Source organism: Aythya marila (assembly GCF_965140915.1).
Source record: "Aythya marila genome assembly, chromosome: 5".
NCBI classification, from domain to species: Eukaryota; Metazoa; Chordata; class Aves; order Anseriformes; family Anatidae; genus Aythya; species Aythya marila.
Window position 1 is genome coordinate 18,218,788 of NC_139046.1, and position 24,609 is coordinate 18,243,396.

A 24,609-nucleotide genomic window follows, 5' to 3' on the forward strand; every position below is an offset into this window, starting at 1 on the left:
AGACTTTGTCTTGCAATTATAAATGAAGATACCTGAAACCATTTACTTTCAAGTAAAGTGTTATTTAATTTCCTAGGGTTTCTGAACTGAGCACACCATCACTGTTTCATTGTTCTCACTTACGAAACGTTTTTGTGCCCTTGCTTGCCCCTGTTTAAGAAAGTAGCAGAGGTATGATGACCATTACATGGAAATGATACCCCATTACTCATTCACAAGGAAAAGACAGCTAAGGAGTTCAATCAATGTTTGCCAGGACAGTTGTATACATCATACCAAGCAGCTGATTAAAAAATAAGAAAAAAAATTCTAGTATGACCTGAATACAGGAATAAACTTCCTAACAATTTCAACACACTTAATCTTAAATGAGAAACATTACTCAAATAGAACACAGGCTGTGCTTTGAAAGTTTTTAATGGAATTTAAAGTAAATCTATTCTTACACAGACATCTTACAGTGTAAAAAAAATGTAAAACTGCTCAAACTTACAAACTTGGAAAATTAGAGACATTTCAAGTATGCAATCAACTTTGTTTTATGAAAACAATGTATATTAAAAGTTCAAAATGCATGAATTTTTCTTACATCCTGTGCCCCTGGCAGTTAATTGTCTTTTCTGCTACCGGCCGAAGGAAGCAAAGTTCAGTCCCCAGTTGTATCCTCATCATTCACTGAGGGGAAAGAGAGAAACAATTCCCGTAAGTAACCACCCTCTGATTCCGTAAAGGTGATTTGAGAACTGTTACCCCTGTGGCAATTAAGACCTTTTCAAATGAGATTAGGTGGAGTAAGAGACTCAGGCAATCTGAGTATCTTTAAGATAGGCCAATGACTGCAGATTTGGGAATTTTGATGCTTATTTATGAAATTGTGGATAGATTACAGGAAGAAAACCTCCTGGCCTAAACGGAGAACTGCCCTGTTCACAAACACTGCAGAGAAGCCTTAGAACATTTTGTGGTAAAGACAGGTTGGACAGAAGATAAAACCATAGTACAGAATAATTGGTGTTGGATTTTCAGCTTTATTCCACTAAAACTTGTGGTATGCATTACATGTCTAGGTCAGGATTCTAATACCTCTGCCAAATCCTAACTTCACGGCGCTTGTTTTCCAGCATTGCATAACATTAAGAAATGTTTGAAAACGTTTGAGATACTAAAAACAGCCAGTACAAAGCTCTCTTAAACGAAAGGGCTATAACAGGTACCTTCCTTCACACAGTCTTGGCTATTGATCACCCACACTTTACTTCTCTAAGATTACATTTGTGACATAAGTATCTGTAAGGCTGGAGCCCCTAGACTTAACTAAGAAGAATAAAAAAAACCAACAACACTTACCTGGTTTGGGTTCGAGTCCATTTCAAGGCATGGCGTGGAGGTACAGTAATAGTTGGATGGTAGAAAGTGCAGTCTGGCCTTGTGCACTGGGTATTAAACCTACAATGCTAAAAATGAAAGCATTTTAGAAGAGGTTACTCAAAGTTGCCTTCTGCACTCCCAAACAAGCTAACCTCAAAAGTTACATGAAAATCTGTTTTACTGTATGATCTCTCTGATAATTGAATCAATAGCTTCGTAGGCTACTGCTATCAGTTCAACCCAGTGTCAGGAGGAAATCCTTTTCCACAGATATTAACTGTGAGTTAAATGCTCCATACCCCCAGCTGAAATGACAGGTGAAACTGCCTTGCTTTAGGAGTTTACAAAGCAGTGTCAATTGACCCATGCACATGAGCGCTCCTCTCTCTTTCAGATAATGCTGTGGAAAAGCTATCTGGCTAACATCCATGAACAGAGCCCTGGGCACCCAGTCCCAATTCAGCACCGTTAGAGATTAAAAAATAAATAAATAAAAGCACTAAATTTACTGGTATAAAAAAAATACGTACAGGCACAATTGTCCTGTATAAAATTACCTGAGTTAAATTGTGAAAAGTAAAAGCAAGAAGTCATGCTAATGATATTTCCTGACTCAAAGTAGCATATTGCAAGTATTTTCATAGAAAAGAAGGAAAGACATAAGAGAGAATTCTTACTTTTGGGTGGTAAAATGGGCATTCCATTTTTTTACAGGCAGGAAAGAACTTGCACAGCGGACTACTGGAGGATGGAGACTGTGTGGGTAGCGATACTAACAGAAAAGAAAAGAACAGGACCTGAATCAGAATAAACTGTTGTTTTTTTTTTTAAATACGATTCCAGAAAAAAATGAAGTATCTCAACCATTTCACAAGAAATCACATTTTATAATACAACAAAGCTCCGCAAAAAACATGGGGAGCCTCTGTCACAGCATACTAAGTGGATCTCATCCTGTGGTACAACAGGGCTATCAGGTAATTGTTAGCCTCGGCTCTTCACCATTGCACAACAGAGGTGCCGTGGTCATGGGCAAAGCTTCCAACAAATTATGTGGTGGTTCTGGTAGGCAGAATAATTCCTGTGTTGAATTAAACTAGCAGGCTTCCGGCTGGCTAAAGCTAACAGGAGTGAAAAGTGCAAGCAGCACACTTTCCAGGAATACACAGGAGCTGCTGGAACTGACACAGGAGATAAGCACATTGTGCTCTGCCTTCTGGCCCCGTAACAAAACCGTGCCATACTGTGAGTCAGGGCTACACCACTTCCAAAAGATCACAACTTCAGTGGCGTAGAGGCCCTCTGCCTTGGCACTGCTCAGGAGTTCAGGAATACCAACCAACATTTCAAGCACAGCAATTGCATTCACTGGGCAACCTCACTCTCTGAAAGTCATCTCATCATTACATAAAGTTAACTCCTAGAGTGTGATTAAAGAAAAAAAATGTTTATATAGTTCAAAGGCAGAAACTTCCTCTTTGTGTCATAAGCTCTTGATAACACATGAATCCAGTCTGAGAAAGAAATTTGAACAGAACTGCAACGCTGGCTAGCCCCTCCATCAAAAGGGACTACTTGTGCTTGCACAGAGGGTAAGATTCCATACAGACTCTTGCCTAACAAGCATTCAGGGGGTTTCTGAATGCAAACACAGGTTTTGCTGTAACACCGGATTCATCTAACATTAATACTTTCAAGAAAATTAAGTGAAATCAAGCAAAAAAATATTTTTTTCACTGATGTCAGTTCCTGCTTCCAGCACGCTATTCTCCCGTCAGCACATTCAGCAAGGCTCAGGCAAACAAGAGGTGGTTTGTCTCACCTGGTTTGGGAGGCGGGAGAGGGTTCCTTCGACTGGCGTGAGTGTAAGGGCAGTCTGGCTTGGTGCACTTTGCATCGTATTTACAATTCGGATGGATGAACAAGCATTTATCAGCAAACTTGCAGTTAGGAAAAACTCTGAGGGAAAAGAAATTCAGACGTCAGCTCATACTCAGAGGAAAATCAAGCAGCTGTTCCACGCGAAGGCCAGAACATCGCACAACGTTGAAAACTACAGCAGAGCTTGCATGTGCATGTTGGTTACTTCCACAGTAATATGTGGACATGTGACATACACTACCTGACCTGCATTCACTTCCCTTGTATAAACTTCTTACATGCAGTAAATAAGTGAACTACTTCACACTCAGTGGAGTTTGGTGGCAAGCTGCCTGTTGCGAGCTAAGATTTACTGTGTAGGGCAGAGCAGCAAAGGCACTGTGAATTCAGACATTTGCATGGGGAGAGAAGAGGGCACAGAATCCCAGGGTAATAGGGCTCATTCATGAAGAGAAAATGTTAATAAATTTAGGTATGTTGGATTTTAAAGGAAAATTCTAATTTTTGAGTAAATGAAGCCACCCAAGCTGGTAACGCTTATCTCAAAACAAAAATTATTTTTCTAGGCTGTTGCAGCTTGTGGAAGAGAAGTCCAATGCACAGTGCACATTCCCAAGTTAACCTTTGCTTTCAAACCGAAAATTACTGCATCACCAAATAATGGAACCCTAACACACTGAAAAGCATCGTGAGGTCTAGCAGAAGAGTGCCCGTTACCTGGTTGCTGTCACTACTGTAACAGATTCACACTGCCTTGGAATGTTTACTAACAAAGAAGGGAAATTTGGAGCACTGAAGTAAAAAGAATAACACAACGTCAAGTGGATGAACTTTGTACTACTCACTTGCAAGGTAGTGTGGGGTGATGGTACACGCACTCGTCTCCATTTTTACAAGCAGGCCAGTACTTGCAGCGCTCAAGCACCTTCTCCTGTTTTTGCAGCATGTTCAATTGTTCCATTTCCACTACAAAAGAAAGAATAAAATGGTCAATCTGAGACCTTTGTGGTTGCACATACATTTTGACTTACACAGTGTAGCATAATTAGAATTAAAAATATTTCCTGCTCTCCCCCTTTAGCTCAATTGTTGATAAGTCTTAATTCAATTTACTCACAAATCCAAACATAGGTACGAGTCAAAGAGACCAGGTCTCAGTAAGACAAGACTAAGAAAAACATTCTTCAGCTGAACTTCAGTTACGCTGTTCTGCTGAGCCATGTGTTAACAGAGCCCTGCTTCCTTTCTTCAAGCCAGTGGAATGGAAGGGACACGAACTTAAAACTCCTACAGTACTTAATCTCCCCCATAGGTCTCCCACAATTGTGTTACAGATTTGAAGATACCTGGATCCAGCTGTAGAGTTCTCTACAGAGTATCAATTACTCTTAATTTAGTTCAGAAATGTTGGATGCAGTGCTACTGTGGAAAATAAAGGTCTTCATAAGAAAACTAAAAACCTGAATCCAAGCATAACCTTAGGGCAAGTATACAACAGGTGTACAGTAAAACAATATCCTCTATATTTTTCATCACGGTTTCAAAACAGAGTTCTAAGCAATTGAAATCCATGCTTCAGCCAATGATTTCCCACAGTATTCAAAAGATATCCCAAATAAACAGCGTTCAGATAAAATCATGTACTGCTTCAGTTCTACTTTTAGAGATTCCAGCAACTGAACTCTGCCAACACCTTACACTTGAAAGGCAGCTCTTGGTATCACGAATCCAGACAGAAGCATTAAGGTTAATGCCAACTGACATATCTGTTAAAGTTCAAGGCACAGCAAAACATAAAATCTGTCCATCGGCATGGGGACAAATGATACTGGGCTACCCAGAAGTGCAGATTTCTGTCAGTGAAGGAAAACTACATTTTTAAAGGAAAACAAAAATTACCAGTACTGACCAGTGTGGAGAGTTACCTATGTGCAGGACTGTTCTCCTTTATCAAGGACAAAGGCCTCTAACGATGTGAGGCCACTGAACTACAACCATTTGCCTAAAGGATGTTCTCATACAAAAAATAAATACCATCACTTTGATTTTTCATGAATGATAATGCCCAGGAGTTCTACCCACAATCAAACCACCACATTAGTACCATATCCTGCTGGAACCAGTAATTACCATCAGAGCTCTCTAGCTGCCTGGTTACAATCTGCATCTGCTGTGCTCGAAGGCCTTTTAATCCTTTGCCTGCACAAATATTTTGGGTAACTGGCTTTAATCCTTCAGTTATGCACATATCTTCCTCTTCTTGATCTGAAAGGTATCCTGGTGGACTGGGCACACCATCCAGTGTCACGATGAACTTGGGACTAGCAGGTTTCTCTGGCTGTGCAAGCTGGTCTCTATCAAACAAAGAAACAGATTTTTATTCAAGCCTCCTTAGCCAAAAAGTGAGTTGTACTAACAACTAGCAGTACAAGCTAGAGAGTAACACAGTAACAAAACTTTCTTTTAAGACTAACAATAAATGAATTGGATTAAAAGTGTGCCTTCTGGTGTCTCTGAAGCACTGGGAAGTAACACAGAATACAGTGGCACACAACAGAGACTTTGGCATTGCAACATTTCTGTTTGTTGCATTCTGTTTAACAGCTTGATCAAAAAGCTCATTTACTGACACACTTGAATAAAGGAAAGTGATTAGCCTTTTCAGGAATTTACACTTTTGAGACCAAAAAAGTGAGGGTAAAAACATTCCTGCAATCATGAACTTTTTAACACAAAAACCAGGTGTCTCCTCAAAAACACAGAAACAATGGACATAAAAGTTTTTTGGGTGAAAAGAGTCTTGAAATACTGACACTAAGAACTTTAATGCTCAGCCTGATCAAAAGATCAATCTAGCCAGTTACACCCTGTATCTGACAGCAGTCAAAGGGGATAAAGAGTAAAACAAAACAAAACAAAAAAAAACAGGAGATGTACACATGTTTTTTCCACTCTTCCACTGTCCCATACATTTCACCCAAGTGATTTCCTGAATGGGATGATTCTACATATTTGGTAACTATAAACCTTGCTTATCCATGAAATCAGGCTAAAAGCAACTACAGTCTATAATGCCTCTAAAAAGAGAGAAAAGCAACACTAACAGCATGACTAGTCAGAACTCTGATGTTAAACAGTCAGAAACAGTTCTGTTCAGAAGCAAAAATTCACTTCTGTCTTGTAGCACGAAGTCCCAGCTGCCAACTGTTAGTTATCCTTTTGGTTTGTTCATCATTGTTTTAATTTTTAGTTAACACAGGCTGTTTAAAGCCAACCACAGGAACGAAGCGTAAGTTTGTCTAACACAGTGAGAGAGCACAGCAGTCCACAGTGATGTACCTCATGTTGCTCTGGGTGGTTTTCACTTAACAGGTAAGGTGCACACAAACACAGATAAAACTACTTGGAAGCAGGAATACCAGGTCCTTTAATGAATTAGAAAAGTACGCACTGTTCATTTTTTAGAGTAAATGAAAAGACATCCACAACACATCCTTTGCAACTGAAGAGAACTTTAAACTTCTCTTGGCTGAAATTGTAACATGCCTTAAAACACCTGTCCCCATACTACTTGTTTCTTTGCTTATGGTACTGAGCTATGCAGAGAATGTGCTGTTTTCCCCCAGAAAGGGGCTTCATGAAGAAAGGTAATCTCAAGATGGAACAGATGTAAACTAAAAGTTATTTATGCAAAACAACTACATACTTAAGATTTCACGAATCTGAACAGCTATGACAAAAACACAGAAGCAGAAGCCTATTCAGTTCTTTCTTCTGTTTTCTTGAAAACCAAAGACAAGCTCACAGTACAGCTGGCCATGGGAATTCTTTTCAGTTTAAAAGCATTTTTGGGGCTTTGCCCCTGATTCCCCTCACCCCACTATTCACTGTCAATCCATTTTCCATGATTACCCAGATCTTGACCTAACATATAAATCACAGGAATGGATTAATTATTCCACTAAATCTCAAGCAAACATTCTGACTAGTAAGAGTCCTAAAAAAAATTAAAATGTTTTACCGTGTCTGTATTAGACGCCCTGAGAGTACTCGTATTGCCTCGGTAGCCCTCTTTCCTAATTGCTGATTCTGTGGCAGTATTTCCTCAGATAATTTGGGCTTCTTCAGGATAAATGACCTAGTATCTGTATGGACCATAGATTCTGCATCATAGTAGTCTGAAATGGGAGAAAAATTACATAGAAAATAAGACAGATAACAATAATCATGTAATTGTACTCTACCTTTTGGCATAATTAAAAACCAAAGTATGTAAATTAAAGGTTTACATGCCAATGAGCTAATTCTCTTTTGTTTAAAATTCTTAGCAGCAACTTCCAGAAAACATTTTTACTTCCTTGCTTATTCCACAAAAGCAGGAGCCATAGCCCATATTAGGCCTGATCAGGAAACTTGGTACTGTGCTGTGCTGAAACAGCACTAAAGACCCATACACACAACACCTCCCAGGCTTTGAACACATACTGATGTAACACTTATTTTCCTTAGACACAGAGACTGGGAAAACACTGAAAACAGTAAAATTAACTGAAAACAAAATTTCATTTTAGCATTGCCAGACCATTGGCATTCAATCTGAGAAGGAGCTATTTTTCTTTAGGAATAAAAAGATCACAAGACTTAACCTGGAGTTACTTGCAAGGTATCCTCAATCACAGGATCAACCTGGAGCCGAGAAGAGAGTTCCTTTTGTTCAGCTCCTAAAATAAACAGAAATTAGGAACATATTTTACTACATGTCAAAATGAAACTCTAGACTAATGAATAACACTATAAATGAAACTATAGAACTGAAACATATGCTCCCCTAGTTCTTCTGATTAAGAAAGATCAAAACACGTTTACAACTCCCACAAAAAGTCCACCATTCTCATAGTTAAGAACCCCTCTCCATTGTGTTTCAGAAATAACAAGTTTTCTCCAGACAGATGGCATGGCAAAATCCCAATACTGAACGATTCTTTCCCACTATTATGACTCAGTGCAAATTTGGTCTGTGGATATGGAACTTACAAAGGCCAAGTTCTTTCCTCCTCCTTTGTGAAGGTGCTGACCATTCAGAGAACACACATAGGAAATCAGCTAACTACAAGGGACTACTTTATGGTCTTCTCATAAGAGGAGAAACAAATCATAACGGGAACATCCTACATTTGACTGATGGTTTGAGAAAAATATTTTGCTTTCTCTAAGTTTCTTAAGTAAGCTTCCGTTTCCATTTCAGTTGGAAAAGAGCCAAAGTATTTATGCTAAATATTTTCTATATGTTAATTCAAAAACTGAGAAAGCTTCTTACGTATTTTACAGATACAATTCCAAATATTTTATGTTGGCAGAAAGATTCCACATACATCCATACAAAAAATAAGAGACTAAAAAAATAGGTCCTTTTGTTTCAATAAGGAATGTTTATGAGAGTTGATATAACAAAGCTCTTAAACCAAATTCTGCTCAACAATCTAAATACTCAGTAAGAGTAAACTAACTCCTTACAGAAGCCTTTTCCTACCACTTTACTTCTACAATTCCTTGTTAACACCCACGCAGAGATTTCTTTCATGCTGAAAAGATACTTTGATTACTTTCATATATTATGCCATTTTCCTTCCAGGAGTTTCACAACAGAAGTAAAATATAGCTTACTGTTCACACAGTTACCCTGATAACAGCCATCCTGTAACAGCAACTACAGTGCTCTAATACCAACACAACAAAGTAAAACAAGCTAATTGTGTGATAACACCACTTTGGAAAGAATCTTTTGATATTTCAAATGCTACAAATTGTTCCAAACATACAGTATCTTAACTGTCTCCCACAAGCTTTGTGACAGCATTACTCCTACAACGTATCAAGGAAAAAGCACAAAGGACTGAGAAAAGATAAGTCACCCCAATATAAATAGATAAATTCACTTATTGCAAAATTATTCTTCAGCAATATGCCAGAATGTTGTATCACCCTTTGCTCACTGAGTAATTCATCTGAGGTTATCCATGCATATAGATACACCTGCAGCCACACTTCAGAAAGTTTACTGGTTTTCAGGCCATTTCCACACACAACTCTTGATGCTGACTTAAAAATTAAAAGCATTTCTTTTCTCTTCTCAGCCTGCTGTAAAGTGACATTTGCTGGTATAAACTTTTAAAGAATATTATCAGATGACCTTGTATGCCTTCCGCTGTCTGTTCCTTTGGCTCTTCTACTTGAAGCTGAGAACTCAGAGTGGGGATCCTGCTCTGCACATGGATTACTTCTAACTGAGATTCTTCTGGGCTAATTCGAGCTCTTGGTGCAACTGGAACAGTTTGTTTCTGTGGAACTTTAAATAAAGGTAAATCATTTATATATAACCCAATCACCAACAGCACTATTTTTACCTATGACAATAAAATCACTCTAAGTTACACAAAAAAAAACCCTCAAGCATCTGTTTAGACAAAAAAGATCTTTAGCTACCTGTAAGATCCTCACCGTGAAAGCACATGCATGGATGTGCACAGAACACTCAGTGAGCTGTAGCTCATGTAGTTGAATGCCTAGTTGTGAGACAAAACTGAATCTGCTACCAAAAGCTGAGATGCAGCCTGAGAAGGATTAGAGTGACCTCACCTATTCATTCATCACTACACAGGACTATTTTGCTAAAAACTTTCTTCTGGTACTGAAACCACTTTTTATTCCACCTTCTTCCGTATGAGCAATCTTGGATTATCAAGATGTACTTCTCACAGTCCCAGAAACCCTGTGCTAAGTTGCTTGCAAACACAATATAAAACCTGATGACAGTAGCATGGAATTTGGGGGTATGACAGGATGACAGGTTGGCATCTTTGCCTGGCTTCTGCCAAGATTGTTAGAACTGGTTGTAAAAAGCTAAGCATATTTTTTTCTTGGCTGAATATCATATCATAACCTCTGACACATATAATTAAGGTATTGCTCAGCACTGGGTTTATCATTTATGATCTTACTGCTTTGTTTTCCCCACAGATTGCAAATTAGTTAATTTCTATATTCCATTCAAAATAAACAGATATGAAATATCTCAACATTAAATCACATTTATTAGAACAATCCTTTGTTAATTTTTCTTCAGTTCTATGTTTGGCAACAATCTTTACTACTAATCTATACAATTTACTCTGATTTAAAACCAACTCACAATATCAAGTGTGTAACATGCACTGACATCTCTTGCAATTCAAGAACTTTTGAACATCGATAACTCTATCACATATCTCATGCCTCTAAAACAACTTACCAGTACTCACACAACCTTGAAAATACAAGTAACTACAATAAAACAAGCAACAAGTTCACAATGGCATTTTGTCAATTTGTTAACGTGGAAGGAAGATAAATGTTTCTTACAGTTAGTTTGTAGGTTTTGAGAGAGAGCAGGCCAGAGATTTTGGACAGCACTCAGACTTGCTTAAGACAGCACAAAGTCATGGTTTGGGTAGTTCAGTGAATGCTCCTTTGCTGCCAACATGCAATGCTTCATGCTGACAGCACTAGATTTATTAACATCCCATGAAATGACAGCACACGAGGTTATCACCTAGATTTGCCCTTCTTCATTTGAAGCTGAATGCCATCACACAGGCAGCTAACTGCTCAGTTGCTGTACCAAGTGCAACTCTGTATCTAAAACCACTGAACTAAAACTGCAACCTCCTGGCTTAAAGAGCTGGCATAAAGGCTGACATATCATTCAGTAGTTATTTTAATTACCTATACCCAGTGTATTTTGATTTTTTGCTGTTTGGCTTTTTTCTCCTCCCCTCTCAGGAAGAAAGAGAAACAACAGCAAACAATTAGCTCCAATAACATGGCTAACACCGAGCACTTTCTCCTCAGCATCTATTCACATTTTAGAAAACTTCTGGTGCTTCCTATTTGTCTCTCTGCACTTTACAGATTCATTATCTTGATTAATGTATTTTAAAAATCTCTTTCCTCCCTTATTCATGCTTTCATAATTCATCACTGAACATTACTGCAATGTACACAGGACACGGAAAATGCTTTACGTGTATCACTGACATGCACTATTTAACATTGTGTTTGATCTCTAAGTGCTATGTTTAGCTTGGATTCATAAAACGGAGCTTGGAAGTATTAAAGCTCAGCACAAACAAAAACGATGCTAATTACCTGTGGAATAATTAGTTGTTTTTGTAACTGATTCCTGTGCTTCAGAGATTGCTTTCAGTATTAAGTTCTTATTGGCTTGTTTGGAGGGTGGAAGTGAAGGTCTAAGGGAGATGAAACAAAGTAACCGTAACTGAATTGCAACAGCAACTGTATCCGTGCTAAACACAAACATTTCAACACGTTAACAAGTTACACATAATACAGAAATCAGCATTTAAAACTTCACTGTTTGGATGTTTGTTTTCAACTTGTTAATCTATTCTCTGAATGGACAGGGATATACAAAATGCTCTCAAAAATGGAAGTCCAGAGGCCTGATTTTATCTCACATGTAAGCTGCTGTATAAACATGCAACATCTGAAAGGCACAACTTCTGCCTCTGCCCCCCACATTCCTGTTACCAAGTCTGTGTTGGCACTAATTAATTGCACAGCCACGTTATGCAGCAGGATCTGGAGGAAAAGTAACTATCAAAAACACGTTAATTGTAAAAAAAAAAGGCTTTCTGTTTCTTTTTGAATACTGACAATAGTAAGTTCAAATCAAACAGACATGCTGCGGTGTTGAAGATAAATTCAATAAAGTGTATCAGCTTCAAACAAATCTTCTACAAGCTAGCCTTGCAGATCAGTAGAACCAACTCTTTCCTAGCTTAAACATTCTTCCTCTTACTGTTGTCAGACAAACACCACTAATGGACCTTGACTGACACCTGACATTCAGACAGAATTGGAAAGGGGGAAAAAGAAGAAAAAAAAAAAAACTTAATTTTTTGGAAAAGATAAAATAATCTTAAAGAACAGAGCAACATAAAGAAAGAAATGTCACTGAAATGTATTCACAAATCTCACTTCTTTGTTGTTTTTGTTTTAAAGTAACAGAGACTGGAACCATGTCAAAAGGCTTAGTGTACAAGAGAATCAGATTTGTCTGATCAGAGCTATTTGGTTTGAAAACTATTCCTGAAGTAAAAGAAAATAACCAAAACTCCTAGGAAAATTATGATACCATGTTAAATACCTGGTCTGAAACTTGCCAACATTAACATTCTTTTAACAGTAAACTTTTCCCAAACAGCGTAAAATTTCACACTCAAATTTCACAGTTTATGCAGAACAATAAAAACAGGTTTTAAAGTTAGTGGAAAAAAGGTAGTATAATGAGACATCTCACCCACAGAGGTGTGAGACAGTATGAAATTTAACAATGGCTTACTGATTTTTTTCTGTCAATTTTCAAAACCACAGACAATTTTCATCAACTTTATCTTTCAAAGATTTTGTTCACTATTTTTTTCTGGAAACAGCATCATCCCTGAAATCTTAAGTACCTTCTTTCTGGCTTTGCAGGTACAGACACACTGCTAGAGATGCTTCCTGTTCGTGACCCATATTCTTCTTCTTCCTCCTCCTCCTCGCCATCATTACAGAATTTTTTCACTTTGACTACTGAGCTCACAACAGGCAACCTTCTCTTCCTGGAGCTTTCTTCCTACAACAAACAGAAGAGCCAAAATACTTCATTTAGCATAAAACATTAGTAAGAGAGCAAAGAAAACTATGCTATTCTACTTACAACCAGAAGATGGAGAACTTCCATTCAAATTGCATGAATCTAAGACTAATAGAGAACGTGCAGAAACAAGTGACAGCACTTAGAGCGTGAAAATCAGCTACACTTACACTGAAATCTCATTAAAAATGTGACAGTAAAATGTGAAAGTAAAGTAACACTTAGAGAAGGAGAAGAAAGACTAAAGACAATTTATCAAACATCTAAAGAAAGAGGAGGGTTTTCCAATGCAACTCACAACAGCCTTAAAGATGCAACTATTAAAAGTTTTATGGAGAAAAATGAAATAGCTGAGAATGACTTTCTCCTCTGTAGTAGCTCTAATTCTTAGATTGGTATAAAGATTAACTTCTAGCAAGCTGACACATTCCAAAGGATGGTAGCTGCCTTGCGGAGGAGCCAGTGTGGTCCAGCTCAGGAAGTGCAAGTTCCCTTTTCTGAGAGTTACTCACCACCACTACAAAGCATGTAATAGTGACAAATTTGAATGCTAGCCCATGCAAAAGCATTGGAGCAAACACCTAACAATGCTTCCTAAAAGAACCATCACTCAGCACTGATCTACACAGGAGCACAATGAGACACCTGGCTGATAGGTATGCAGATGGTATCCTTTAACTGATCATGTATCCTCCAAAGAGGAAAAAACATCCTAAGGAATAGACCTGGACTATACTGACACATAAGATATATGCAATTAAAATAAAATAAAATAAAATAAAAGACCTTTTTAAAGAAAAACTTTCCAAATCACAAGCACTTGTCTGAGGAGTCAGCAGAGTACATAAAAGGTCACAGTTCCACGAAACACTTCTGAAAGAGCCCTCTTCGGGGCATTATTAATGAAATAGTGACTGAAGAAAATTGTCACAGACCTTTTTCTAACATTGTCAAGGGGAGATGTGACTCTCGTTTGTGGAGAATGTATGTACAGCCTTAAATGAGTCATTGTATTCTCATTCTCACTTCTACAGCTTAAAAAGTAAGGACATCTGCACACATCTCTGCATTCTACATTTCTGAATAAAAAACACTGTTCTTTTTTGAAGAGCTATGTAAGTAGCAGCAGAGAACAATATACACAGTAGAAACACAGATGCAGCTGGAATATAATGTAAGTCAAATTTCTGCATCATCACAAAATTAGCAGCCGTAACAATCTTCATTCCACTTACAGAAGGGCTCTTAGCTGTTTCATATGGGTAGTCTTAAAACCATCAGCTGGGACTGTCATTCTGCCTGGGTCAGTCTGGCTTCTCAAGTGAGTAAGGCAGCAATCAGCGTTTAGTTTATGGTTGTACAAAACCCGCCCCGAAAAGTGCTTAAATGCCATGGCTCTAAGTTGTAAAACAATACTAAAAAGCAATACATCTGGCTGTTAGAGACTGAGATGTACCTAGCATAGTTACAAATAAACAGCACCCCAAAAAATACAGATTTACTTCAATGATCCAGAGATCAAAATGATTCCTTCTGATTCGTCACACGCATCGTAACAACATGCCAGCTCATTAGTCCAGCCCAATATGGCATGAAGATATACAAGCTAATTAACTCAGCTCTACAGCAATCAGTGAAGCGATGACACTAAGCTATGCAATCTCTACTTAACACTGGACCTAGAGAATGAAATCCCAAACCTCCTCGTACCAGTAACAGAAATCTTCTGATTTCTCTGAGGTGAAGACTTTATGGGAAGAGTGTACACAGAAATTTAGGCTCCTAGCAAGCATGAAATACAGCAACAGTTTAGATCATACTAACCTCGCTGCCTACTTTATCAGCACTAAATTTGGAGGTGGGCCTGTAGCTCTCTGCTAAGCTGCCAAATGCTTCTGGATTGCACAGCTGGACCGTTTCCAAGGACCTGCAGCTTTGCGTGTCTAACTGCCGACTCCCCTGCAAGGTGCCCTGCTGGGACAATCTGTGCACGTGCGCACTGCCATCTGCACTCCTGCTGCCTGGTGGCCGGTAGATTTCAGCAGTAGGACGAGAAGAACCGTAAGTTACAGTTACAGTAGGTTTTTTCCGGGACAAAGGATTCTCCTGCACAAAGTTTAGGTCTTCATCAATTAGATCATCTGGTTCAGGTTTAATGTCAATTACAGCTTCAGAAGGTGACAGCTCCCTCAAAGGCTTGACTGTAGACATTAAGCGGGATGCAGAACCATCTTCAGAAGACTGCCTGTTAAAATAAGAAATTGCCAAATAATACCTCTTCAAGTAAAGCTCTGGAAAATTCTGGCTTTTTAAACAAAGCCAGATGGGAAGAATCATGAAGGTATTATTTCTCATGCATATCTAACACACTGATCCCTATTTTTAGTTTGGTTAATTAATCTAAGCACATCTGTTACTTAAAGAAATAGAACTGAGTTCCTGATTTAATGTTTTTATTTAACCAATTATAGGAATGCTTCACAATGACTACCACAGTCACACAACTCCTAAAGTCTTAACCTGTGTCAGGAAGCAATCAGTGGTTTTACCGTGAAGCAGCGTTTCTTTGTTCCTGTGAACTGGTGGAAACTCTGGAGTCATTTCTTTCTGTCCGTGTGCTGGAAACCGCAAGAGGTGGCAAGGCATCCTCACGCCTCCTCTCATCACTCGCACATGAACTACTTTTGCTGGAAGGAAGGTTGCTCTCAAAGATGTTAGATTCTGAAGATTTTACGCTTGTTGGTTCTGCAAAAACAGGTACCTTTCATTTTATATCCAAGCACAGCAATAGGGATTTTGCAATAAATGTATCAAGGTAAATGTAACAAACAGGACATTGCCCAGATGTAAACAGAACAATCTAAGGAGTTTTCAGTTCAAAACATCAGGAAGAAATGCTCAGGATTAAATTTTGGACTTGGAAATAAATTCTTTGTCTCAAAACAAAAATAAAAACCCATCTTCTAAAAAGTCAGGACCCAAAAATACCACTGGGATTTAAAACTAACAAAACAGTCAGCTAAAATCTTAGTGGAAACTAACTAGACGTGCAACACTACATTAAAAGATAAACCTGGTTTCACTCAAAATTCATTTTCTTACTTACCAGTAGTCACAGACCGCAGCTTATCCAAAACACCGTGGAGCCTGAAATAGACAGCAGGCAGAGAAGGAAGCAAAAGAAAAAAGGAGAAACAGAAGAACTTTAATTCAGAATGATAATCTTTCAGAAACAACCTTTCCCCACCCTATAATAAGCATCTCATTTATCCACGGCTTCACTTGCCATTAACTGATAATGTTGGGTTTAAGGAAGAGCTTAAATAAGTGAGTGAACTTCATAGATGCAGGTAAGGTATTCATCACATCAGCTACTTTTGGCACTTTGTTCATTTACCAAATTAAAGCCAGTACTTTCTACTGTTCCACTACAATCAACAATGTGAATTAAATGTCTTCAAAAGGACTAACTCAAACTAAGTTAGAATCCTAGGGTATAGGCTAGAATTTTACTTCATATATGAAACTTCAATTACACAGCAAAGTTAAAGATAACTCTAAATAGAAACCTAAAAAATACACAATTTAAAGTACTTAATTTACTCAGGATTCTTCCAACATGCTTTGTTTATATCAACAATATTCTTTGAGACATATTGCTGAGCAATACTTTTCAGCGAGGTACCAAATTTGCTGTTTGCCTGTGAAAAAGGCACCACGCTGAAGCAATATAGAAAATCGGAAGGCTACAAAATAGTCCTTTAAAAATACACTCATTACAGAGAGAAAAAAAATAAAAACAGACACACACATTTAAGTGCATATCCTAGTTAGAGTTCAAATCTGATCCTGGGCATCTCCATAATTTAGGCTGAGTATTAGAAGGGTGTCAAGGAACAATATCATATTGAAAACTGGGAAAAGTAAAACTGCATAGCAATATATGGAAGGCTTTTCATTAGAAGCCTGTTAAAAATGTTGTCAGCTGAACTCTGCTGATGTGACCATGGTGTATCAGCTTTCACGCTGATCTATGGATATCTGACCTGACACTTGGTTCAGAGTATGAAGTGCTGGCCAACCAGCAGGAATGCCAGCTCTGCCAAAGAGCTGCTGTGAAACTTTTGCTAGATGACCCAGAATTACCAACTACAGAGAGCTACCAAGGAAGGAAGACCTTGTTGAGTATTTAACTTAGCCAGGGACTCAGCGCTTAAGAATGTAATACTTCTGTCTTGCTTTTAAAAGGAAAAACAAACCAAATGAATAAACAAAAACAAACAAAACTGTAGAAAGCTCCCAACTATACCACTATGTAACTTTTTTCTCCACCAGTCCTTATATATCTTACTGCATACATTTATCTTGTTCTCCTTTCTTTCTTTTAACCAATACCTACTTCATTATCTGAGAAAGCATTCTGAAATAGAACTTGTATTTAGTAACAAATGTAGATACTGAACTGAATGACAAGACTCATTACATGGGGAATTTAAACAGCAATCATCAAAACCAGTGGAAGGTATAACATCTACATATAGTTGATATCCATTTCCAAATACAAAAAAAAATATTTTGATTTCTCTCTTCTGTCAAAATTCATTTTATGTCATTATTAATCTACTATTAATCTATTAATCTAGTTTAATCTACAAAGCCATAACTGTGTTCTGCTACATATTATCGTGTTATTTCTTCGCATGCAGAGATTCAGAGAAAACCCTAGTACTAAACTCATCAGTCTGTTAATTTGTCTAACTGATTCCCAACATTCCTACAACTGCATGACTTACTGCCACAGTAAATGCCAAAAATGTTATCTAGGTAGGTCAAAAAAGGGAAAAAAAGCAGGTATATACACTGTAACTTTAAATTGAAAAAAAAGGGGGTACATCGTTAATTGCACTCACCTTTCCTGTATTTTTGACAAATGCCAAAAAAAAAAAATGAAAACTTTGAAAGCAAACTTAAATTATACCCATGTCACATAGAAATACATTGGTTTAAGTAATTAATACTGTTAATTGTTATAACTGGAACTAATTTTTACTCTTTGTCAATGTTTATGGCTTAATAACATACCCAACTTCTACAATGTTTCCTCTTTGCTGTTTAATTGCATAAAAGCTCCTAACCAAATAAAGGAGAACCTGACTAATCACACAGACATACTGAAAATGAATGTAATTACTCAGTATGAAAAATATGAAGAAAGCAATCAGAAAAAGCAAGAAAAATGCAATACTTCTCTCATCTGTACAAATCAAAGTAATGTTCCTTACAACTATATTAGATTAAAGACTCAAAAAATGAGATTAACTTGAAAAAATACACAGCTCTGAAAGCCAAAATAAAATCTCTGGAGCAACATCTGTTTGAAGAGTCTGTCTGGCTACTTTGAAACATGGAGGTTAAAGTAGTAGAAAATGCATGAGAAATACTGTACTGGCTAAAGTTCTCATGCATTAGAATTAATACACAACTGTCAGGAGTTTAGGGGGGGAAAAAAGTTCATCTGTTGCTCATTTGTCCTCTTCACAACAATTCTGGGGTTCTACTTTTGTTTTGTATAGCTGGGTGATGGCGATAAATAAATAGCCTGAGAGGTGGGAATACCTAAACATTTGGTGCTAAGCCTTGTCAAAGACGGTATACAGAATTAGAGTCACTGCTCATCTGTCCTCTAATTCCTCTGTACTACAGCAATCTGAAGCACTATTAGCATAAAAGCAAGTAAGCTGTTTTTTAAAGAACTACCTTTAAAGAACTTACTGCAGAATACAGAGCTCCCACGCTCAGAGTGGGCTTTGTAGGATTATTTTTTTTTTCAGTCAACATTTGGCCCTCACTTATCTGAGCATTTCAAACTTCAAAAATGTGACCGCGCTTATGAGCGAATAAAGAATATAAGCCCTCCAGCCTCCTGTGACACTTAATAATCACTGCAGTAGCCTAACAACTGACAGAATAAAAATTATTTATTAAAGTAAAAAGGTTTTATTAATGTAAATTGCACAATGGGGGGATAACTAACTGTTTATATTCTCACAGCTCATTTATAGAAAAGAGTCCCAATTACTGGTAAGAAGTGTGACAAGTAGCTTACAAACATACCATACAGTAAACCTGACAGTATTGTTTCCAAGGAAAAGAGAAAGGTCCTCTGTCATCTGCTCCTGGCTCTTCTTATTGGCCACCATAACCATAATGTAATCAGGGAGTTCTTCATCTAATAGAAAGAGAAATATGTTATGAAGTATAAGAAAGCATAACAGATTAAATAGATCCTTAAACAAGTTATCAGAGCTTTTTTTCCAGTTTTTCTACAAGGCCTCTGTAGGCAGATTGTTAGATAAGGAAATTAACAAGGCTTCCACTTCATCTGAAGGTTTAATAGGACTTTCAGTCACAAGTGAAAAATAAAAGATCGTCAACTTCAGTAGAGCAGAAGCTGAAAATAAGATCAAAGCATTTAAAAAGTAAGTAAATAAAACAAAAAGGACAAGATAAAAGAAAGCCACTCTGTTGCTCGAATCCTTTTACTGGAACGCTAACAAGCATCTACGATTTTCACTACTTCAAATATTGCCAAACGCAGCACCTTACCCTTATGAAAGACCAAACTAATAAATACTCCTTTCTGATCTGTGCTTTGAACAAATCAAAACCATAGCAACTTCCAGATTTTCCATCTACAAAAACGCTGAGCATCAGGTCATTAAAAATAACAAAACAAAACAAACACAGCAACCCTGCAAGTCTGATTCTCTATCTTTCCCCTGTATGCAGTTTCACACAACACGTGAAATCTATTTCCATTGATGGAAACAGGGTTCCACTACCAACCAGAATTGGTAGGAAAGTGTTGGGAGTCTAACACAATAAAGGTTTGGGAATGTTGGTATTTGGCTTCTTATTTACCCTAGTTCTGGTCTATTCTGAAAGACTGAACAGACAATTGTTGCTTGAGGGCCTTAGATATGCTTCTTGAGCACATATTTTAATTTATTTAATCAAACACCTCATGCTCTGCAATACCGCTCCATGGCATGAACCTAAGAACAGAACGTTAGAACAGTTGGAAATCCACTTCAAATAGTGAACTTGCACTAAAGCCCTAATATACTTGTACTCAATTAATCAAGTTAAATCTGCACACGTTATAAAGACCTAAAAATTAAAAATCTTAAATAGAAATCAAAATATAAATCAAAGGAATTGCATTTACTCTATATCTCATGTATTCTATATCTCCTAGAGCATAGAAGCAACATTCATACATTGTACCTGCACTTCACTGTCATTCAAAAAATCAACTCAAGGCAATCCACACTGCCCATACACGTCCCATTCAAAACAAAACCTTGATCCTATCTCTATGATTTCATAACATGTTATTTCATCAACATCAGCGTAAGGTAGGTCTTGGTTTTCTCCTTAACAGTCAAGTTCTTATGTTTCATAGAGTCGTGCTACATACTGTTTCTGACATGGCCCTTCCAACTCCTAAAACAGTCAACCTGACTGTCTCACTGTAATATCCTTTCTCCTAATTCTGACAAATACTTGAAATCCAAAATGCTGTTGAAAAGACAACTAAGAAAGACTAACTCCATCTCAGAGTGGCCACAGGTAACTGCCATCATATGCAAACATTTTACTTCATGTAATGTTTCTTCTTGCACCTCATAGAACTTCCCTTAAATATTCACAAAGACACATCGTTCTTTGTTTGTTTCTTTCAAATCCCTTGCATCTGTATCTTACTGAAGGGGGAGAGACTGTTAGCTGATTTCCTTTTAGCTCTTCATTCACCAGTGTCCACATACAGTGTCCTCTTATGCATAAGACTACACATTTTGTGAAGTCCTTTTTTTTTCCACATTAGTCCAGCACTTCAGGTAATCGACCTCACGCTTGAGGTTTCTGTATGCAGTAACACAATTAATTATGGGTAAATTCGCTGATCCAGCGAATCGCATTAACCAGCTCCTGGTTTCCTGTTGAACGACAACAAACATGGGCTGACCACGAAGTAAAACTTACCAACATAAGCCCCCAGCTCCTGCAACTTTCCTTTTATAGCCCCCTAAAAGGCAACGAAACAGCGTGTGAGGGACGGAACAACAAAGTGCTTTGAACTGCAGACCAGCGCGACGCTCTCTCGATGAAGTTTTCCTCGCTGCCCACCGAAGGCTTTGCCCTGGCCGAGGCCCGGTTCCCGCCCGCAGGTCGCGGCAGCTGCCGGCAGCGGGGCGCTGAGGCCCGCGGCAGCCTCGCCCCCCGCCCCGCTTCCACCCCCACACCGCCCCCGGCCCCCCTCCCTCAGCAGGGACCACCCGGTCTCACGGGGCGCGCAGAGGCCGACGAATTACGCCAGTAATAGATGAGAACAGCCCCGGAAGGTTCGGAAATGGTCATCCCCGGCTCGGCACCGGCACCCTGCCGGGGTCTGCGGCGTGTGAGCGCCCAGAGGCAGCGGCTGGCAGCCCCTGCCCTGGGGCATTGCGGCCCGAGCCTCCCAGCGGGCAGGGGCAGGGGGAGCTGCAGGCAGAGCGGCAGCGGCCACCCTCCCGCCTGCCTCCCGCAGCCCCCCGTTACCCCGTCCGCGCTCGCCCCGCCGGGGGGATCCCGGCCCCTCGCCGCGGCGCCTCTCACCCGGATCTTGCGGCTGATCTCTGTGCCGATCTCCATGGCCGCGGCCTCCCCGCTCGCCTCCCGCCCAGGCCCCGGCAGCGCCGCACAGCGCCCGGCCTCCGCCTGCGGCGCCCCCTGGCGGGACGCGGCCCGGCCTCCGCGCCGCCTCCCCTCGCACCGCACGGCCCGGCCCCGAGAGGGCGGCGAGCCCCGGGCTGCGCCGAGCCGCGGGCAGAGGGGCCCCGCTCGCCTCCCGCCTGTCCGCGTCGCCTTCCTCTGCCACTGCCCGGGGGAGGCCTGCGCCCCCCTCCTGCTTTGCAGTGTGGTGGGGTCAGCTCCGGGCCCTCACCACAGGAGGCCCTGGAGTGTGTCCAGGGAAGGGCTACGAAGCTGGCGAAGGGCCTGGAGCACAAGTCCTGTGGGGAGCGGCTGAGGGAGCTGGGGGTGTTTGGTCTGGAGAAGAGGCTTGGGGGAGACCTCATTGCTGTCTACAGCTACCTGAAAGGAAGGTGTGGGGAGCTGTAGGTTGGCCCCTTTTTGCAGATAACTAGTGATAGGACTAGAGGGAATGGCCTCAAGTTGCACCAGGGGAGGTTCAGGTTGGAAATGAGGAGACATTTCTGCTCAGAAATAGCAGTCAGGCATTGGAATGGGTTGCCCAAGGAGGTGGTGGAGTCACCATCCCTGGGGGTGTTCAAGGAAAGGTTGGACGTGGTTCTCAGGGACATGGGTTAGTGGGTGACATTGGTAGTAGGGTGATGGTTGGACAGGGTGATCTTGGAGGTCTTTTCCAACCTTAACAATTCTGTGATTCTAATGATCAATGAATGTTTATGTAATGTATTGTAATCATTGATAAGAAGCCTTAAAATAACGCGCATTCTTCACAGCTTCACTGACAAAAGTAAAGTTTCTGCCTTAAACACAAAGAGGCTTCATCATCTCCTAGTCTTCTTTACATGAGGGATCACTTGCTGAGGGAGGAGAGGAAACCCTGCAAAGCAGGTCACAGTAAATAGGAAAGAAGTCATGTTCAAGTCACATCCTTTATCTCCTGCACTACTGTTGCAGCGTCACTTCATCCAGGAGCACAGATTTAGTGGGCAGCACCATTACAGAAAGCCCAGCATGCACATATACAGGATCTTTTAAAACAGTACCAATGCATGGAGCTTATTTTACCCAGTGGCAACAACTGTATTAATATCTTTCTGCATCACTGCTCCCAATACAAACCAAGCATAATACAGGGACAGCCTATACTAATTAATGCTAATGATCTAAGCTGTTTGCTTGACCATACTTAAAACATACTGGTACTACAGTGAGATACAACAAGTAACGGAATAGCTTAATTATAACATTCCATTTTAACCTTTAACAGATACATTTTGCTTTGTTAAGATTTCAAATATGTTGCATTAATTTATTATTGGAATGGAAAATTACTGAATGACATAAATATGAATTATATCTATTCATCAACTAATTAATAGATTTATAAATTGACAAAAATATGTTCAAAAAAATCATATTTTCTGACTAATAACAGAAGCTCACTACTTTAAGTTCAGCACTGTATAATGTGTAAGAAAACCATCCATTTTTATTAGTTATTTGGTAGAACATTTTACAGTGCCTTATATGTAAAAATAAACCTTGCAAGCATGAAATTTCAGGCTTCAAGCATGTAGTAGACCTGTTGTATGCTTATCTTTCTAGAACCTTCTATTAGTTCTACCTCGTTTATTTTTACCTTCAAGAAGCATGTAATGATGTATTAAGGCCAAGCTCTCCACTTTTTTACAAATAATAAATGATGAAAAACAGGGAAGTTTCACAGAGCCAAAACATAGAAGTGATAAATAAAGTGAATTTGTTTAGAGAATAGCTTTAAGAATCGCATGTAGAGTCAGATGTATTCTGTCTTTTCAGTTCATGAAGTCACTGTTTTGCATGGCCAGTGAGTAAATAAAGATTATTTTTCTACATTAATTCTTCATTGTTTTAGCATCCTGGGAATAGCCCTTGGGAATAGTTTAGCTCCTGGGAACCATTTCTGGACTATCTTGTATTTTTATCACAAATGGATAATTCTCCACTAGGCTGAGGAAAATATACATGCACACCACTTTTCTGCCTGGAGAGTAGCTGATGCTGCTTCCTATTGGGCTCGCTTCCAAGTTTCTTTCTTTTAAGTTAGGGCAAAGTTCCCAGAATCAGACCAAGGTGAATATTTGCATCAACCTTCACCCTGTTGACTGATATGCTCAACTGCAATCACGGCTTCGAACCAGAATGGAAAAAAATCAGAACTGTCCAAAAGGGAAGATGTCAATAAGATCAAACTAGGATTATCCCTGTTCCACTATGGGCAGGTGTTATTCAATCCAATAGGCAGAAACTTTTCCGTCTTCTTTTAGAACAAGGGCTGCAATACTCATCTGTAGGACACTATGTCTCTTTCTCCCATAGGTTCAACAAGAGAGCAAAGGAATGAGTACAGCAAAGAATGTGGGTGTTTCTAGCCATGCACGTCATGAAAGTTGACGAGGGATTGAAGGGGAGAAGCAGAAGTATAGTGCCCTGAGACATCAGTCTCTGTCTCATTGATGTGTGTCTATAAAAGATCATCGTGTTTTTGTAGACACATTTGTCTCCAAAGGTGGAGCAAAGCAGGTAATGGAGAGCTGATGGGGCAAAACATGAGACACGAAGGGCAAAATGGAGAAAGTACAGAAAAACACAAAGTTAGGATACAAATTGGGGTTATAGAAAGCAGAATTTAAAAATGGAGCTCAGGAATAAACTTTTGATGCGCTTCAAAAGTAGAAAATGTAAGCTCTAGAGAAACATATTGGCAATATCCTACCTGTCTTTAAGACAGTGTGTCTTCAACGTAAATGCAAAAGAGAAAATACAGCAAGAAGTAACTAAGCCAAGTTAGAAAACTCTAATAAATGTAACTTCCAGGCAGAGAAACAGGCAGGAAATGGGTGTGATCAAGATTTAGAATAGGAAATGGA

At 39.2% G+C, this 24,609-nt stretch overlaps 1 protein-coding gene across 3 annotated transcripts; it reads right to left on the minus strand.

Annotated features, from left to right (window-relative positions):
* Positions 1 to 399: 399 nt before the first annotated feature.
* On the minus strand, positions 400 to 21,793 carry ZC3H14 (zinc finger CCCH-type containing 14). Of its 3 annotated transcripts, none has more exons than XM_082761625.1 (17): positions 21,605 to 21,793; positions 20,993 to 21,035; positions 19,061 to 19,175; positions 16,053 to 16,093; positions 15,496 to 15,691; positions 14,771 to 15,191; positions 12,765 to 12,925; positions 11,434 to 11,534; positions 9,440 to 9,595; positions 7,896 to 7,970; positions 7,271 to 7,427; positions 5,380 to 5,603; positions 4,095 to 4,215; positions 3,191 to 3,327; positions 2,046 to 2,140; positions 1,348 to 1,454; positions 400 to 675 (listed from the first exon to the last, which is right to left on the minus strand). In XM_082761625.1, exons 1-17 carry the CDS (start codon positions 21,638 to 21,640, stop codon positions 669 to 671), a joined length of 2,193 nt encoding a protein of 730 aa, XP_082617751.1. In that variant the 5' UTR covers positions 21,641 to 21,793; the 3' UTR covers positions 400 to 668. The 3 variants fall into 3 exon arrangements, with proteins under 3 accessions (XP_082617751.1, XP_082617750.1, XP_082617752.1); XM_082761624.1 differs by lacking the exon at positions 21,605 to 21,793 and adding an exon at positions 21,296 to 21,470; XM_082761626.1 differs by lacking the exons at positions 9,440 to 9,595; positions 21,605 to 21,793 and adding an exon at positions 21,296 to 21,473.
* Positions 21,794 to 24,609: the final 2,816 nt, after the last annotated feature.